Below are 18842 nucleotides of genomic sequence, written 5' to 3'. Positions count from 1 at the left end.
TTGCACTTGAGTAGCCTGCAGGATCCCGATAGCTGCTTCATGCCACTAATGCTGGAAGCGAGCTGATTTCTGCCAAGGGCTCCTCCAGACTAGGGTGTTGACTGGATGGATTCCCGCAGCAGGGCTAGGCTGGGCAGGCGCACTGCAACGAATGTTGGCAGCTTGAAGTTCAAATGAACATCACCAGCACACTTTGGGGGAGAGGGAAGCAGAGAACAGGCAGCGCTGGGAGTGGGTGAACAAGGAGGAACAGTCCCACCCCTCCCTTCTGAGAATGAGCTCTGGCAGTGGCAGCCCTCCTTGGTCTGCTTGCCTGCAACCTGGCAGTCTCATCCTATGGTCCCCACGCCCTTCAGGACCTAATGGGCTGACCCCTCCATAGCAAAGGGGCAGGTATGACCCAGCTGGGATGGTTGGAGCCAATCCCCTGCGCCCACTTCAGTAAACAGATCGTGCATGGGATGCGCGACTGCCCTCGCTTGCAGAGCTGAGCCTCGAGCTGGGCAGGTGCCACCGCAGCCCGGCTTCCCTCTGTCACGCAGGAATAATCACCGCCCACGCCCTCAGGCGGTCTCGGAGGTTATCTGAATTCACACAGGACGTGTTCAGGGCCTCCTGGCTGTCGTGATCGTCCCTCCGGCTGCTGTGGTTTGAGCCTTGGCCCTGCTGGCCGCCTTCCTGCACCATGGAAGAGCCCCTCCCCTACAGCAGCGGCTGGGAGAGCTGGCGCTGCCCCAGGTCTGGCGGGTGGGGGCTAACGCCGCAGCCCTGCAGGTTTGGGGATCCCGCGTCCCCCTCCCAGCCTCGGGGGCGTGTCCCAGTTTCTTTCCCAGTGGCAGGGATGGAGAGGGGAACCAGTGTACTTTCCTACCAGGCTTCTTTACACAGCGTGAATAGTTTTCCACATTAAATATTAAATATAATAGCTAATACTACCTTGCCCACACGAAGGCTTTATGCAAGTCATGTAATTATTTTTTATCATTCATAGTGACTTGTAAGCTCTCGAGTGCCAGGCAGGAAAGAAACCTGTCACAATGTTGCAACAGTAGCAAATCCCTGAGTAGGAGAGCCGCGGTGGGGAGGCCTCTCCCTCACAGCGCCCGTTTGTGCCTGTCTGCGGGCGCTGTTCCGCATCAGGTACCCTGTGGGCATTCCGCAAATAAATAATAATCAGGGTAATGCCAACTCACCAATCAGGCGGCTACGAATCAGGCAGGGGCTACGCGCGCAGCACCTGCCTCTTGCCTCAGCGCTGAAGCCGGCGGCCGGGGCGGGGCCGAGCGGTCAGCCATCTGCGGGCTGCCTCCCTCCTTCTCCTCTCTTTACTCCCTTGAACTTGACATACATAAGTGGTGACTTTCTGGGTCGAGGGGGTTCCGCTGATGGTGGGAGACACTGGCTTCTTAATAGTTTGAATACCAAGTAAAATTAAACCCGAGGCTGAAGGAAGCCCTACCCGAGTTTAAGGCCGCGGTTCTCGAGGGGGGAGTGCACTGCCCTCTAGGGGGCGTTTGGGGCTCTGCAGGGGCTCCGCTGTGATTCCGGGGATGTAGGATTTAGCTTTGAGCGGTGGGGCCCAGGGTGCCAAATGTTCTGCTCTGCGTGGGACAGCTCTGCCGGTGAACTGTGGGTGTCCTATGTGACCTCTGACAGACACTGATGTAAGGTGCCACATGTAAAAAGGCTTGGCAGTTATAACTGATCTTGAGTTTGTATTCTTAGGTCTCGTACTTCTGCTATTTCATTAACCTCTACTTTTTGTGTGGAATGAATTCTTCTACTAAAGACAGACTTGTCCCATTATACTATAATTTAGGAATTATATGTATTTCTTTTACATTACATGTATAGAGAGGAATTTTCTATACATAAAGATTTGTTTCCTATGAATTTTATTTAAGAAAAATTAAGGAGGTATTCCAAAGCATTTGTTACAAAAAGGGAGCTTTGGTTCTAAAAGGATTGAAGGCAACTAGCTTAAAAGAATGTCCACATTCATTGTGACGTTATTTACAATGGCCAAGAAATGGAAACAACCTAAATGTCCATCGATGGATGATTGGATAAAGAATGGAAAAAGGTGGCGTGTGTATATACATATATATGTGTGCAGTGGAATATTATTCAGCCATAAAAAGAAGGAAATCTTGCCACTTGTGACAGCATGGATGGACCTTTAGGGCATTGGGCTAACAAATAAGTCAGAGAAGGACAGATACCATATGATCTCACTTATATGTGGAACCTAAACAACAACAACAATAAAAAAGCCCGAGCTCATAGACACAGAGAACAGATTGGCGGTTGCCAGAGACGGGGGTGGGGGTGGTGCAATGGGTGAAGGGGGTCAACAGGTGCGAACTTCCAGTTATAAGTAAGTCTTGGGGATGTAACATACAGCATGGTGACTACGGTTAATAATACTGTATTGCATAGTTGAAAGTTGCTAAGAGTTTAGATCTTATAACTTCTCTCACAAGAAAAACATTCTGTAACTGTATGGTGATGGATATTAACTAGACCAAAACAAAAAGAATGTCTAAGTTTCCGTACAACTTTTAAAAAAGAAATATTCTTGCTTGCTCTTGGGGTTGAATTTTCCAGGTGGTGAGGAAATAGAAAGTCATTCGATCCAAGAGACGTTCATATTTCTAATGGTAGTTTTATCTACTCTGAACTTTGGCCATCAACCAGCGACTGAGGACAACCTCCAGCCTCAGGTTCTACTGAAGGCTCCCCAGACTGTTCCTCAGATAAACATTCCCGAGATGCTCTGACAGGATGCTTCTTCGGGCAGAACTGCCCCTCGCCTCGTTGGCCCCACCCACGCAATCCTCGAGGTCAGTTTTGTCTCATGAGTCGTCGTGAGGCCCCTGCAGATTTCCAAAACTGTGTTCTGTGGAACATTAGTTCTGTGAGACAAAAAAACAGCGAAACAAAACAAACAACCCCAAAACAAAGATCTGGTCCTCCAATAAGGCTGCAAGGGTCTGGGCTCAGAGCTTTCGCTCAGCTCTGACCTGGGGCGATCTCAGAGCACAGCATACATCAAAGGCTCGAGTCTCGCACTGAAGAAACCTGTCTAATTATGTTTTAGGCAGGATTTCCTGAATTTAGGGGACCACGTTAGGGCCTCTCAGCGCCACCCCGGATGGCAGCTCTGTAGGCGTTCCTGGCCACTCCCTTAGTTTCCATCTCTGCTTTCCTCCCCAGCAAACTCTTAGATGGGAGGCTTGGGGGTGGGTGGCTGGAGAACTGAAGGGGGTTTCTTCATAGGATGTTAGAGCTGTAAGCCAGGGGCTGGAATCATTTTTGTGAGGAATGAAACAGGAGGCCAGCTTCAGTGTGCTCTCATTCAGGGGACATTTACAAGCACCTGATAGGTACAAAGTGCTACTGGGTTAGCATCTGGAAGGATACAAAGACAGTAAGAGTCCTGCTCAAAGACTGTTTGGAGCCAGCCCTACTCTTCATCCTCACCCTCACAGCGACCTCGCCATCACACTACGTCACAGCTCTGCGACCTCTCTCCATTTCTACTGCTGTCACCTGTGTTTCCAGGAACAGGCTCCTCACTGCACCCTTCTGGCCCCACGCCACTCCGTTCTTCACTAAGCAGTCAGCATGCTGGTTCACAAACATAAATCAGAGTATGTAATTCCCTGGGTAAGGCCCCTGCTCCCTGTGGGTTCTGAGGGCAGTCAGACCTTACAGATCCCAAAGGACCTGCGTGCTCTGGCCCAGCCCACCCTCCGCCACTCACTGCTCTCAGTTCCCAGAACAAGCTGTACTTGCCCCTGCCTCGGGGCCTTTGCTTTTCCCTCTGCATGAAATGCTCTTCTTCTGGCTCCTGTTCAACCTCCAGGTCGGTTTGACAGGCACTTGCCTGACCACCTTATCTAAAAATGGGTGCCTCTTCCCCCACTGCTCTCCCTGGGGTGGGCTCTCCTCCAGCACAGCCCCTGCCCTATTCTGTAAACTTTTTGTTTATTAGCATCTCCCGCACACACTGTGAGCCCTGGAAAGATGGTACCATGTCTCAACATCATCACTGAGGTGCTCAGTAACTATTTATTGAAAGAAAAGATGGAAAACATAGTGCTCATGAGTGGCAGTTACAGAGGGGCACCTTCAGTTCAGTATAAAGGAGGGTTCCCACCAAAGGTGCCTCTTGAAATAGGGAGTCTCTTACAGCAGAAAGCAGAGTGTTTAGAGATTTCTACACTGATGGAAGATCAATGGTCTTAACGGTGTTTTCTGATATTAACAGTCAGACTCTCTTTTCCTTGCTCTCCAGTTCTAGTTCTCATTCATGCATGCATGCATGCATTAAACTTTCACTAAATGCCTCTCATAGGACACAAAAATGCACAGGAAATAGTTCTGGCCTTCAAGGAATTTAGCAATCTAATTTTTGTCTCCAGAACTTGCAAATCTTCCCATTGCAAGTGTTAAGTGTCCTGCCCTCCTTGCTTCTGGATGTTACCTAATTTAAAGTGTAGGGATTAATACAAAATGGTATAACGTCTTTATTCATTGCTTCTTTTTAAGTAGGAATAGGAATACCAGGTTGACCGTCACGTTTTCTGGTAATGAATGAGATGATGAACTGGCCGCTCTACAAGACCCAAGGTAGGCCCAAATCAGGGAATTCTGCTCTGAAAAAGGCAAACGGGACAATGCTGTGCTCATCAGCCTACTTGTAGTCACTGTTGTCTCCCTGGTCCCAAGCACACACTGCCCGGTACGTCAGGTGCTCAATGCGACATTTATTGAGTTGTTGGTGAACTTTAGCCTGCAGCAAAACACTAGCCAAACAGCACATAGGCAAAGGGTTCTTGAAACAAATAACCTGAAGAATGAGAAGGCCTTGAGACAAAAAGGAGAGAAAAAGGTAAAAACAGAGCTCAAATCTTGTAAAGCCCAGCAATGGCTTGCATTAGCCTCAGGAAAAGCGAGTGATGGTTTTAGATGTTAGGAGCATGGTCTCTGCTGTGTCTTACATAATCCACCTTCAAGGATGTGTTAAGATGAGCCTGGAAATTACACTATGGTGTTAGGCAGAAATCTGGCTGAAAGGATAGAATAAACGAGCTCAGGATGAGAGATGACAGAATACCAGAACTGCAAAAGGACAAATTTAAAATGGAAATGGACAAGAAGGGCAGAAGTTGAAGATCCTATGGTTCTGAGTTAGGGTGGGTGCAGAGTCCCCAGGCTGAGGGGTCTTGCTGGATGGCACCTTCCCCAGAAGCCTTAGTAACCGTTCAGACATCCCTACAGTCTGAACGTTTGTGTCCCCTCAGATTCACATATTAGAGTCCTTACGCCCAAGGGGATGGCGTTGGGAGGTGGGCCTTTGCGGGATGATTAGGTCATGAGGGTGGAGCCTTCAAGAATGGGATAGCGCTCTTATAAGAGAGACCCCACAGAACCCCTCGCCCCTTCCACAATGTGAGGGCACAGTGAGAAGGCGCCAGCTGTGAACTGGGAAGAGGACCCTCTCCAGAGAAACTGACTGTGCTGGCACTTTGCTCTCAGGCTTCCAGTTCCAGCACGGTAAGAAATAAATATTTTGTTGTCTATAAGCTACCCACTCTGTGGTATTTGTTGCAGCAGCCTGAATGGACTAAGACAGACATAATCTCACTCAGTCTCACCACAGTCTGCTAGGCCAGTCTTCCTGCTCCACCGAGAAACTGAGACAGGGAGGGACAGCTCAGGCAGGAACTCTACACCTTACCTGCCCACCCCAACTCCTTCAAGGGGATGGGAGGTGAGAGCCAGGCTTCCTGGTTCTTAATCTACCAGAATTTTCTCTCTTGGTGGGATCTGGGATGATTAAGCAAAGAAATGAAGTGAAATTTGCTTTGTGAAAAATAAAGCCTTGTAAAAATGATTGCATCATGCAGAAATGCATGGTTACCATAAAGTTGTTAGAAGGAGAAGTTATTGACTAGTGGTGCAGTTAGAGCCAGAGAGAAAGTTGGAGAGAAAGATTTTAGCTGGCAATGTAATTATCTGGTAAAAACAAACCAAGTTTCTAGAAGACTCTCATCTTTCAAGAAGAGGAAATGCCTCGGTGTGCAACCTTTCCTGCTGATCATCTCACTTCCTCCCTCCTTCTCCTGGTCCTTTACTGGGCTCTAAAGCAAGAGTCCTGACATTTCTCTCAAGAGCTCACAGGACAGCGTGTGGAAGCGGGAGCCTCTGCTGCCCGTGGAGGGAGCCCAGGCCTGATGGCGTCCTGCCTGCGGGGCGCCCTGGCTCCTCGGTTGCAGTTACTGGTGCATTTAGAGGAATTCTGGCCCTGCCATTCTCCTCACTCCATCTGCCCAGGCTCCCTCAGGGCCGCTGTGGGGTCTCCAGACCTCCCATGCTGATCAGCAGCTTCTCTAACCGGGGTCATGCATCCCTTTCTCCTGTGCCTCTGTTTCTGTCAGAATTGGCAATATTTCGGAACCTATCCTTTGGCACACCCCTCACTGGACTTAGGGGACAAAGGGAAACAAAATATCTGATTTTGAAAGTTAATGAAAACCGTAATCCAAATACGATGACGCCCATTCTGAGTAGGAAAGTCGGCCAGGCACACAGCCAGTAAAATGGTTACTCCTCCCTGGGCCAGACAAGTAAATCTGCTGCTTGACTTGGGCTTCAGTCACCTGCTGAGGTGCTCCTCCAGCCTCTCCACCTGCCTGGTGAATGTTGGGAGTGGGTCCCTTTCCTGGGAGCAGCTCGCTCACAGAGGATGTGGAAGTGCCTAAACCAGTGGGTCCATGCCTGAACAGTGTGGTCCTTCAGACTCAGAAGCCCCCTTTGTACCTCTCCAGGGCACGGGTGCCCCTGGAGGACCCCCAGCTGGCTGGAGGATGTGGACCATAATGTCTTCAGGTCATGTGAGGAAAGTTGTTTGCCAAAGAGAAACCAGATGCTGCATCTCTAAGGAAAGAAGGTTCTAGACACAGCTAAAGCTGACAGAGTAGACTGAGGATTTGGGCTGCAGAGTTTCTTTGCTGAAGCAAGTGTTCTCCTTGAGTGCTCCCTGGGCACCCGCCTCCCCATTCCAGCCTTCCTGCTGCCTGTCCATGTGTGAAGTTAGAGCCCCACCCAGGCCCTCATGTCTCCCTTTTGCCACAAGCCCAATGGAAAGAAGTTAGTTCCGTCTTCACCATACCCTCAGGCTATCTCAAATGCTCCTCACCTTGACAGGACCTGTACCCACCCACGTCAGGGCCGACAGTCCTTCCCAAGAGAAATAAAACATTCCTAAGAACAACAGAGTATGCAGAGGAAAGATCGCTCTGGGGCCTTTGAAAGCCTGGGATATGCTGCACCATGCAGGCAGTTAGTAACAAGAGGGAGGCTGCCTTTGTGCATGGGAGGTCCAAGGCCAGCAACACTCTGCCAGGCTCAGAGACTTTCAGACACAAAGCAGACGCCCAGGTTCAAGACCCCACCATGCAATTCACATTCGAGAGCCTCCTGGCTCTTCCCTCTCACGGCTCAGGTGCTGCTCATGTGGGTGAGACCTGAGCAGGGCTGTGCCCAGGGCTGTGCTGTGGGGAATGCCTCCAAGAAGAGACAGCATTTGACCGCCATGATCCTGAGCAGCTCTGATCCTAGTGGCATCTCGTTAACCAGGCTCCCTTCCTGTTATGACTCATCTCTTCCTCCAGCCAAGGGAGCTGCTAAGGGGCCATCTATGGACTCCTCAGGACAACAGTCTGAGAAAAGGAGGAACCAGGTTTTTTGTCAGCATCGGCCATGATTGCCAACCTCCCCCTCTTTCTGCCTCTCTGCTCTCTGAGAAGCAGCCAAGGCTACATGTCCTCTTTCCTGAAAGATAACAGGGGCTTCAAAAAAGCCCCAAAGCAGAGAAAATATGCTGTCAGCTGAATTACTGCCCCACTGTTAGCTGACACTATGAAAATGTTGGCCACATCCTCTGTGTCTGGGGGCAAGGAGTTACAGCCCCAGACAGTTTAGATGGCTTGCTGCCAGGCACACAGGAGCCTACAGTAGAGGCCAGTGGGCAGGGCGAGGATGCCAGGTGGAGCTGGGTTGAGAAACAATGTGGCTGGAAGGCTGGCACCCACTTTGGAAGTGGAGTCAAAGCTATCAGGCAGCAAGTCTCTGGCCAGCAACTGAGATGTGCAAGGACAGGGTTCTGCCTCCCGGGGAGGGTCAGGTAAGAACCAGGTAGTGGTTAGGGCGCTCAGATTTCAGTTTCACTAGGGCACTAAGATACTAATCAGGAAACCTAGTCAAAAGACCAATTGGACTGGGAAAAAGAGCCACAGGGTGCCCCAGGGCTCAGCAGAGACACACCCTATACTCAGCCTACAGCAGCAAGACTAATTCCAGACCACACCTGCCAGTGCACTGTCTGCCTTCCTTAGGATCAGTTCAAGAACTGAGCGGGCAAGGATCCTCAGGGAAAGAGCCTCAGCACTTGGAGCTGACGAGGACTGGGAAATCCAGGGATGGCTGGGAGATCTGACCAAGTCAGGAGAAAATCCACACTGGGGGATCCCAGGGCAAGAGACTGTCCAACCCTGTCAAGAGGGCTTCCACTATTAGGAGCCCATTTCTAGTAGAAAATTATGAGCTGGAGAAAGAGTGGGGCAGATGAGAGAAGTCATTTGGCTTCATGAAGCCAGAGCAGCTGGGCTGAAGAAGCCAAGACAGACAGACAGGGCATGGCAGAACTGGGAATGTCATGGGAAAGAAGCAGTGTCTAGAGCTGGGTTCCTCGGTGTAGCAGCGGCCAGCCACATGTGGCTATACAAATTTAAGTTAATTTAAATACATAAATTAAAACATTAATTCCTCAGCTGCACTAGCCACATTTCAGGTGCTCAAAAGGCACAGGAGGCTAGTGGCTATTTGACAGACAGTACCTATGCAACATTTTCATGACTGTAGAAAGTTCTATTCGATAGTGCTGGTCTAGAGGCCTCACTTCATCCCTTAGGTTTGAAATGCCTTTGTGCCCTACTTTGTCCTGCAACCTGAAAGGGAGCCCAGGCCTCAAGTGCTCTTATTCCAGAAGCTGGGGCAGGAAGGCTGCTGAGCCCTCACTGTGGTTCCATTCACCTCTCTGGACTATTCTCAGGCTGAGAGAAAGCTGAGAAGGGAAGCCAAGGTTTTGATCCCAGAGAGCTGCCAGGGCCAGTCCCCACCAGCGTCCTCCCTGTGAGGGATACGAAGAGGCAGTGAGAACTGGCTGCTCCCTGAGTGGGCAGCAGCCAACGGAACAAGGTAAGTCTCAGAAGCAGCAGTCCCTGCTTCCTCCCCCATCCCCCTAGCTGAGTCATTGTCACAGCAAATCCCAGGCAACTAAGTCAATCATCACCCCTTCTGGTACTAACACCTGTAGCTGCCAGCGTGACTAGCACTGCTGGAGCCGGGCTTCTGCCTCTCCCTCCACAGTGATCTCAGAGCTGCCCAAAGGGGCTGAAGCCCCGGGAACACCCGGGGCATCGTCCTGGCCATAAAGGACTTGTGGGTGGCTCCCTTTTCTCCTGCCGTTCTCACCTTGGGTGAAGTTCAGTCTGGAGTTTTAATTGGGATTGTACTGAATCTATGGGTCAGTGTGAAGAGAAATGACATCTTTATAAGATTGAGTTTTCCAATTCATGAACGTGATATATCGCTCCATTTACTAAGTTTTCTTTAATTCCTCTCTATTTACAGTTTTCTCTTTAGAGATTTTAGACATGTTTTGTTAAATTTATTCCTAAACACTGCATATTTTTCAGTGCTTCTCATAAAGTGTATCTTAAATTTTTTTTCTGTCTTTTCTGATAAATTTCAGCTCATGATAGGAGGGCACTCCAGCTATTTAGTTACCTTCAGACCATTCTAACCAAAGCTTTTTCAGCTGACCAGCTTGGTCCTGCAGGTGCAAGGCTGTCCTCCCGCTCTGGGAAGGAATTCCCTGTGGCTTGCTATTAGGTGTTCCAGTCAATATTGCTATCATCCCTCCCACTCTTTTCAGACATCACCCTAATCCCTGAGGTTGTACAGGGACTGAATTTCTCTAAACTGGTTTCTATTCACCCACAGTTTTTGTGTATTTGGAAAAGAGTGTGAATTTAAGGAGTGGGGCAGTTGGCTTGAGTAAATTTACTTTCGATGGAGTGGTAAGGAGGACAGAGAGACATGAAGAAGTTGGGAACATCAGTCGCAGTGAAGACAATGAAAGAATGAAGCAAGAGTACAGACTGGCCAACGGAACGACCACCCAACCAATCACAGAAACAAAACAGTTAGAGAAGAAAAGCCGAGCAGTGACAACTTCAGATTACTTCTCCCTGCTGTGCCTAATATCAATCTTATACATTCTTGCTGCCTAACCGTCCTTTTACAGCTAATGCTTACAAGTGCAAATTCATACATATCATATATGAACAACTGCGCCAGGGAAATAAAAGGTACAGAACAAAATCCCAGTCGATGGTGAGATATGGAAGCTCTTCTGTATTTCCCATCACTATTAGAAGCCACTGGTTCTTGGGCCAGATCCACCTATGTGTTTCCACCAGAGCTTCAAAGAGTTTGGTTTTTCTGTCCAAAATTTTGGGGGATGCTTTTCCTGGAGTCTATTTCTTTCTTTTTTCTTTTTTTAAAGATTGGCACCTGAGCTAACATCTGTTGCCAATCTTTTTTTTTCTTCCTTCTTCTCCCCAAAGCCCATAGTTGTATATATTTTCAGTTGTGAGTCCTTCTAGTTGTGGCATGTGGGACGCTGCCTCAGCATGACCTGATGAGCGGTGCTAGGTCCACGCCCAGGATCCAAACCAGTGAAACCCTGGGCCATCTAAGCGGAGCGCGTGAACTTAACCACTTGGCCATGGGCCGGCCCCCTGGAGTCTATTTCTTAATGAAGAACATAGTTTGATTAGAGCCCAGGGAACCTTGTTCTCCTCCTGCTCCTCCCAACTTGTCAGCCTTCTTTGGCCAGCCAGGTCCAGTGACCTTACCCCTCTATTGCCAGAAGGCCCTTTACAGGTATTCAGAGAAAAGATCCATTTTCTTTTCTCTTTACATCACAGATTGACTGTGGCATGTGTGAAAGGCAAACAGCCCCAGGATTGGCTGTCTTACTGCTTTGGAAAAAGTCTCTCTTATTTTACCCCATCTTCTCACAATAGAAAATCAGGGATGGAGGAAAGTAGGAGGAACTCTCTGGTTTAGACCCCAAAACTGGTGACTTCCTAGGGAGTTGGCTTGTTCTGTGATGTGCAGGATTTCGTCGAGTGTCTTTCAGGTGCCGATTCCACTTTCCTTCAGGGCAGGTTTGCCCAGTGCGTCTCTGAGCTCCGGAGGCTTGATTCAGGAGGCCCACTGCAGGGCTCTGCAGCCCGCTTCAGACAGCACCAAAACACTTCTGAGTCATTTGTGGAATGACTCACGGCTTTGAAATATTCCAACCGTGTCTCATGAAACTAGTTGAAAACGATGCCGGTTTCTCTACTAGAGGCTGTCATCTGAGACTGAAGCTCCACTCAGCAAGGCTTAAGCATTCCCAGCCTCAGCTGGTCATGTTGCCATGGGCTGTGAACCTGTCAGTACTTCTGGGCCACATGGCTGGGCATAGGACCATAGGTGGGCAGAGGTACCATGGGCCCTATAGAGGGTGGCCAGGGACACTCAGTGGTCTTCTCTAGGCCAGGACAGAATTTATGTCCCTAAACCGGATTGGGTTTGGAAAGGAAAGTGAAAAAGAGTATATTTGCTGCCCTGGAGGATGTATTACTATTATTGTCACCATGACATGCATTAGGAGTCATTCACTGAAAATCAGCCACGATTCCTAGGCGTTCTTTGAGTGAAAAGAAGAATCAGCATTGTAAGAACACTGGCTGCCTTATCTTCGAAGTCCCTCAAAGGTTGTTTGCCTCCTTCTGAAAAGTACCCAGCAGAACACTTGACGTGGAAAGGTGCATGCTAACAGTGTGGTGTGGTGCAAAATATATCAACTAAAAAGTCAGAGGTGCTACATTCTATTCCCAGTTCTGCCATTTCATAATGGTGTAATTAATACTACACATAATTGCTCTGAGCTTCACTTGCCTCTTTCGTAAGATGAGGATGCTGATCTGTCTTGCAGGGTGCTTTGAGGATTACATGCAATGAGGCATGTGAAGTACATGGTAGGTTATCAAGAAATGTTAGCTGAATATTAATTCAAGGAAGAGGATGAATATCTTGTCAATGAACATGGATGCAACAGCCAAAGAGCACTCCTCCTGCCCCGATTAATCCTGGGACAAGTAAAAATTTGAATAAAAATCGAATATATGGTCAAGAATTCTTTCTTTTTGCCTCCTGTTGATCTGTGTTGCATCTGGAAAAACTAGCAAAGGAGAGGAAGAGAAGGCTGGGAAAGCTGGAGAGGTTTTCTCAAGTCTGTATCTGTATACTTAGAACCAACTTTTTCCTCTCATTGCTCTCCAAAAGGTGTTGCAGCAGCCAGGGGAGCCGCTGAGTTGCTGTTGTACTCTCCCTCAGAAGCAGCTGTCCATGGTGTGAATCCCAGGCCAGTGGATGCTTGTGACCCTGACCTGTCTTGAGGAGCGAGAGTTGGAAGGTGCTGCCCAAACCAGTTTATTCCTCCATTACCCAGGACAGTGGTGGTGGGGCCGGCTAGGGAGGGCACAGGTAATCCAAGGCAACAGGCAATCCGACCTTCCCTACCCTGCCTCATTCACCCAGTGGTTCTAATCTTTTCTCCTTTTTTTTTTTTCTAGAAAGTGTCTACAAGTAGCAAAGCACAGATATTTGGTTGTAACTGCCCTTCCTGTACTGGAAGTGCAATGGAGCAATTGAGGCAGGAACAGGAGGTCCCATAGGCTGCGACACTGAGCCCCGAGCAAATGCAGCCTTGGCATTTGGTAAAAATACAATGAGGTTGGTCTGTGTGGCCGGTGAAATGGGAGGAGAATGGCAAAGAGGCCTGAGTGGACCTGGAGGGCTGTGCCTGAGGAGGTTTGGTTTGCCAGTTTGTGGGCATAGTTTCTTCCAGATTATGTACTTGAGGATGGGGCCAGAGACAGGGTGGGAAATGGGAGAAGAAGGACCATGATCTGCCTCCCCTAGAAGGAGAGGCTCAGCTCAGGGAGGAGTCTGTTTCCTGTATATCCCAGCCATGGTCTAGACCATGAGCTGAGATTCTATTTCAAGGAGTTGGCCTAGCTCAACTCTTGGTAGGCTTAGGAGTTGGAGCATTTATCATCGGAGAAGATATGGTCCTCCACCGATTACTTTTGGCCCTTGCTCTCCTTCTTTCAGCACTGGCACTCCCACCTCCCCTTCTTCTCCATCCCTCTGGCACCTGTAGACCAGGAGCCTTTTCTTCAGAGGCTTACCTTGGGTTTGAAGGCAATGAGCTTCAGGATCATCTCCACCGTGAAGAGGCCCGTGAAGAGCATGTTGAGGATGTTCATGGCGATTTTGAAGAGGCAGCTCTGACCGTAGTGCTGAAGGGAGGGAGGACTGTGAAAACGAGGCAGGGACAGCCCCACACCAGCCCCACCTTCCTCTCAACAGAGATCTTCCTTGAGCCAAGCCCTGGAAGGCCATCCACATCTCCATGGGCAGTCAGATGGATCAGAAAATCCTACAAGTTCTGCCCGTCTCTGCCATCTCTGCAAACACAGGCCAGCAGAGCTCTGTGTTCCCACTTTGATTGGCTATGACAACTTCATGGAGATTCCTGGCACTCAAGAGAGCTCTCGCACAAGGTGACCTTCCTGAAGACAGGGGATGCAGAATCAACCTCCACACCCCACGCCTTACTGACAACAAGCAACACTTCAAGCTCACCTTTTGTTCTCCATTTCTTTCACTCTCTCCATTTTATCAAACCGGGGTCCTACGGATCCTTTCATAAGGTCCCAGAGAGGAGCTCCTCCTTGAGAAGGGACACTTGTCTTTCTCCAACTGGGAGAGGAAGACAGTTCTGCTCTTTCTGCCTCCCTTGGCCAACATGCAGGTGACATACTGGACATGATCATGCAGCTCTTTCATACTTCATATCCTCCCATAGCATTCTCTACCATGCAGGCATCGTGGGCCCAGGGCCCCCCTTGGACTGACCTGCATGGCCAAGCAGATGGTGTTGAGCAGGATGAGGACGAACATCAGGTACTCAAAGTAGGTGGAGTTGACCACGTACCACACTTTGTACTGGTGCTGGTTCTTGGGGATGTACCTCCGCAGGGGCCGGGCCTTGAGGGCGTATTCCACACACTGTCGCTGGGAGGGAGGCAGTGGGAGGGGTGGGGCAGGAATGGGGGGAGAGTAGGGTTAGTAGTCTGGATAATGGTGGGGGGATGGCAGAGGAGGGTGGATGTAGATGAAACTACACACCCTGGGGTAGGGTTCTCTGAGAGTCAGAGAAATAATCTACTGCTCTAACTCATTTACAGGTTTGAGATGTTATTTGGACATTTTTGTGACTTCCTATCACTCCCTTAATCAAGGAGAGCATCTCCTCTCATCAATCTCCTTATCAAGGTTTAGTCAAGGGGTTGGTACTGCATTCTTTCCAGTTCACTGATGCCTAGTCGACTGCTGACGCTTAGCTGGCATTTGATAAGTCCTTACTGACTGACTGATAGCTGGTCTTCTCATTGATTGTTTCCTATGCCACAGACTCTCCTTGGGGCACTTCTCTCCTCAATTTTTCTTTCCTGTCCTAAATCAGTCTTCCTTATTTACCAGTGTCCACAAGATCAAAAGGCAGAGTTCACGGGTAGGGGTGAGATCTTGGGTTAACTTGATTCTTGAGAGTCCAGCACAGATCCAGGCCATTCTCTGCACTGTGCCCAGATTCCCAGGTCAGGAACTGAGGGTCACTGCAGCCTCTTCTCTTACCTTCCACCTCCTGTCCAGGCTCTGAGCCTGACCCATTTGATCTCCTCCTATTCTCCCCATCTCTAATACCATTAACTGATAGTAGATCAGGGTCTAATCATCTCTCATCTACACTTTCCAGTTGGCCTCCTTCTTTTCCTATGTTACTTCCAATCAAAGTCCATACAGCAGCCAAAACGATGAGTCTAAACCCAAGATGTTGACATCACTCCTCACGAATGGAGCTGCCAGCTCTTTTTCACAGGCTAATAGAACACACCACAGTACTGGGAATTACTGTGTCACTCCCACTTAAACCTCTTTCCTGCCCTACCTCATGCACAGGCCTCTGTATTTTACTTAAAAAATCATTCAATAGTGAGTTTCTCTTCCCCATCCCCACAGCTCTGCCTCCCTCGTGGTTCTAGTTTCTCTCCTCCTTATCAATTGTGCCAAGCCACACAGGCACTTTCCAACTTGTTAACTTCTAGATAGGGTATGAGGTCTTTTTCCCACAGGGTCTATCACAAGGTTTCCTTAGGTAGAAGCTTAACAAATATTTGTTGGCTGAATGTATTTGCCAGATCTGGGTTTGCAGGATTTGCATTTCTTTGGCCTGGGCCCTTCCAGAAGACTGAGAGCCCTATTCTGCTTGTGGAGAGGACAGGTGATTTCAGTATCCGCCTGGGTCTCTCGCCTGACTATAGCCTCTCTTCTGGGTGGGCCACAGGCTGCCGCCACTCCTCATGTGACCCTGCTCCCCCTCACCGCCCTGTTCCTCTTCTTCTTAGGAAGCTACCTGGTTCTTGTCCAGCTCACAGTTCTTGTATTCCTGCTCCCCCTGCTCCTGGAAGGTGACGATGACGAAACCCACGAAGATGTTCATCATGAAGAAGGCAATGATGATGATGTAGATGATGAAAAAGATGGAGATCTCCACGCGGTAGTTGTAGATGGGGCCCTTGTCTTCCGTGTGGGAGTCGATGGAGCGGTACAGCAGCCTGGAGGAGGAGACAGGCGCCACAGAGGGAACTGGAGAAGCAGCGTCACCTCTGAGGAATGATGGCACCACTGCTGCTAGAGAGCCCTGGGATCAGGGGTGCCGGAAACAGCGCTAGGCTAGGAGTCAGAAGATCTGGGTTCATGTCCCAGCTCTGCCACTTACTGGCCATCTGACCTTGAGCAAATCACTTAACGTCTTTGAGCCTCACATTCTTCATCTATAAAATGGAGATAATAATTCCAGACTTTCCTACCTGGCAGGATAGTTGATATAATGTATATGAAGGTGTTTTGAAACTGTCAAGAACTATTTTAATGTAACATGAGTCATGGACATTGACTTCAAATACTGGAAATGTTGGTAAATATTGAAAGAGCTTTGCAAACTAGCATAGACTCAGAGGGTGTTACAGTGAACGTAAAATAAACCTGTCTGAGAGTAAATATTCATTTAGATAAAAATACTAGATAAAAAATGACCCAGGCTTATTCGATCATCGGCAATGGTTTGGATTGATACTCAGCTGGTTTCCACGCATACGCCATTGACGGGCCTGGGACATGTGCCCAGGAAGCTTGTTTCTCTTCACGGACAAGGATTAGCCCCTCTCCTTTACTACCTTGCACGGCACTTAGTTATTCTGCAGGTATCTTCTATGTTTTACCATATAATACTGATGACTCTCATCTAAGATTCATGTGCTATTGTTGGCTTGGAAATATTTAGAATTTTCTGACTTTTAGATGATAATTTCACTGGGATACATACTGGGGGTGAGGGAAGCGGATGTCTGTATGAAGATACATGGAGCACCTGATGGATCAGCTGCCTGGTAGAGGTGACGCGGTGTGAGGCCGACCAGGCTGGTCTAGGCATTACCTCTGCAGAGGAATGTGGATCCGGGCTTCCATCCCTTTCTTACTTTCCATTGTAAATATAGACAAAGCCTTCTCTAAGGAGAGTAGGGCAGAGTCTGGTGAAACAGAGACATCTCCGCCATCTTTACTCACAGTGAGTGTACACTGGGAGTGGGAATCTTGAATTCTGTGGTGAGCCAAGGGCCCACACCTGCAGAAACTCTCCCCGCACCCCACTCCCAGAGGCCCTGTCATCGTGGCTCACTCTGAGGTGGGGAAGCGGAGCTAAAAGAAGCTCATTTTTGGTTGGAGTTTCTGAAATGTTGACATCGTCTAGAAAAAGAAGAGTCTATGTTTCAGCAGGAACCATGGCCTACAGATTGTTCTAGAAACACATCCTCATTGCCTGGGGAGGATACAGGTAAGTATGACCTCTGGGAAGGAGCGTGGGGTAGTAACAAAACTTGGGGAGTGTGTGAGGGGCCACTGTCTTGGCCTCTACTATCAGGGCAGATAGGCCTTGACATGCATACTCACTCTGGCCACCCCTCAAAGGTGGAGACCGTGAAGAGGGCCATCATGGCCGCCAGAACATTGTCGAAGTCAAACTTGCTGTTCTCCCAGCTGCGGGGCTGGATGATGGGGTGGTCAACTTCCCCGTCCTTGTATGTGATGTAGTTACCCCTGAGAAGGGAGGAGAAGGAGTTAATCTTGGGGTCCCCCATCTCCCTTCACACCTGACCCACCAATGACTCCTGGCATGTTGGGTGGGATGGGACCGGCTAGGCTTAAACCCCACAGTTCTAGCCATTGGGAAGAACTTCAGTGGGCAGAACCTTCAGGAATAGAGAACGTTACATGTCATGGCAATGGGACCAGACTACCCAGGGGTAAAAGTCCAGCTGCCACTCTGTCTGAGGAAGAATGGGATGACCCTCCTCTCACGCCCAGAGTTATCCAGCCTGGGCTCTGGCTGCCTCCAGCCTGTACTCACTTGCATTCTGCCTCGGTCTGTTTGGAACTATCTGAACAGGTGTAGAGCTTTCCCTGGAAGGCAGAAGAACAAAGTGACTGGAGATGCTCATTAGTCATGAATCATTTTATCATGAATCCTTATTGATCATGAAGCAATCAAAAATGATTAGTGATCATCACTGTGGCCCAGCACTGTGTAGGGACTTGGGGCAACAAAGTGTGAGGAGAACAGAATCCAGATGGGGACGACATAACTCACTTACACAAAGCAGTCAGCGAATGAAGATGCTCAGTGCCGCAAGCACCACTGGGATTCAAAGGAAAGGGAACTCCAATCCACGCGAGCTGGACTCCTTAGGAAGGTCTCGCGAGGAAGGTGGACATGAAACTGGGCTTAGATGGAGGAAATCAGTGGAAGTTTATACGGCGGGGGGACAAGGCAGGGGGAGGAATGCTTCAGATGGGAGAATAGTAGGAATCAAAGGATTAAGGCAGAAAAGAGCAGAAACCAAGGAGGAGGCTGGCCTCCCTATAGCTGAGGGGCCTTGCCAGGAAGCAGTGAGAGAGAACCTGGACAGAGGCAGGGTTCTGAGAGCTGGGCAGAGAAGGGTGACAATGCTGTTGATAATGGGGAACCACTGTGTATTTTAAGCAGGCGACTGATACTGAGGTGTCAGAGCATGAGCCCTTCTCCCTTTCTTGCCAGAAGGAAAGGCAGGGACCTGAAGGGCAAGTGGCGCTGAGAGAGTGAGGGGTCTTTGGCCTGGTGGAGCAATGCCTCCTTCTAGGCTCTTCCCTCTTCTGGTTTGGGAAGCTCAGAAGAGGCCTGTGATTGGAGGTTACATTCATCCCAAGTCTGACCCAGGCCACTGTCCTCCTCCTGTTGTATCTGCCAGCTCCCTTTCCTGGGAATTCTGATAGGAGAAGAAGGAAGCAGGACCACAAATCAGCGCCAAGACTAACCTTGAAGAGCTGGACCCCAATGCAGGCGAACATGAACTGAAGCAGTGTGGTGACAATCACGATGTTCCCGATGGTCCGGATGGCTACGAACACACACTGAACCACGTGCTGCAGTGGGAAGAGAAGGCAGGGCAAGGAGACATGGTTTCAGCACGTGCCTTCCTTTAACCGGTCCT

General features: G+C 49.3%; 1 protein-coding gene across 19 annotated transcripts in view; it reads right to left on the bottom strand.

The window, feature by feature from the left end:
* Nucleotides 1-18842, bottom strand: part of CACNA1C (calcium voltage-gated channel subunit alpha1 C) — a 596360-nt gene that overhangs the window by 62993 nt on the left and 514525 nt on the right. For all 19 annotated transcript variants that reach the window (XM_046654484.1, XM_046654423.1, XM_046654475.1 and 16 more), the window contains 6 exons: nt 18667-18774; nt 17723-17775; nt 17266-17412; nt 15668-15869; nt 14110-14268; nt 13380-13490 (listed from right to left, as the gene is read on the bottom strand). In XM_046654484.1, the coding sequence (XP_046510440.1) occupies nt 13380-13490; nt 14110-14268; nt 15668-15869; nt 17266-17412; nt 17723-17775; nt 18667-18774 (780 nt within the window). The remainder of the gene's footprint in view (nt 1-13379; nt 13491-14109; nt 14269-15667; nt 15870-17265; nt 17413-17722; nt 17776-18666; nt 18775-18842) is intronic.

This window comes from Equus quagga, chromosome 1, assembly GCF_021613505.1.
Source record: "Equus quagga isolate Etosha38 chromosome 1, UCLA_HA_Equagga_1.0, whole genome shotgun sequence".
NCBI classification, from domain to species: Eukaryota; Metazoa; Chordata; class Mammalia; order Perissodactyla; family Equidae; genus Equus; species Equus quagga.
This window is presented reverse-complemented; position numbering and strand designations above follow the sequence as displayed.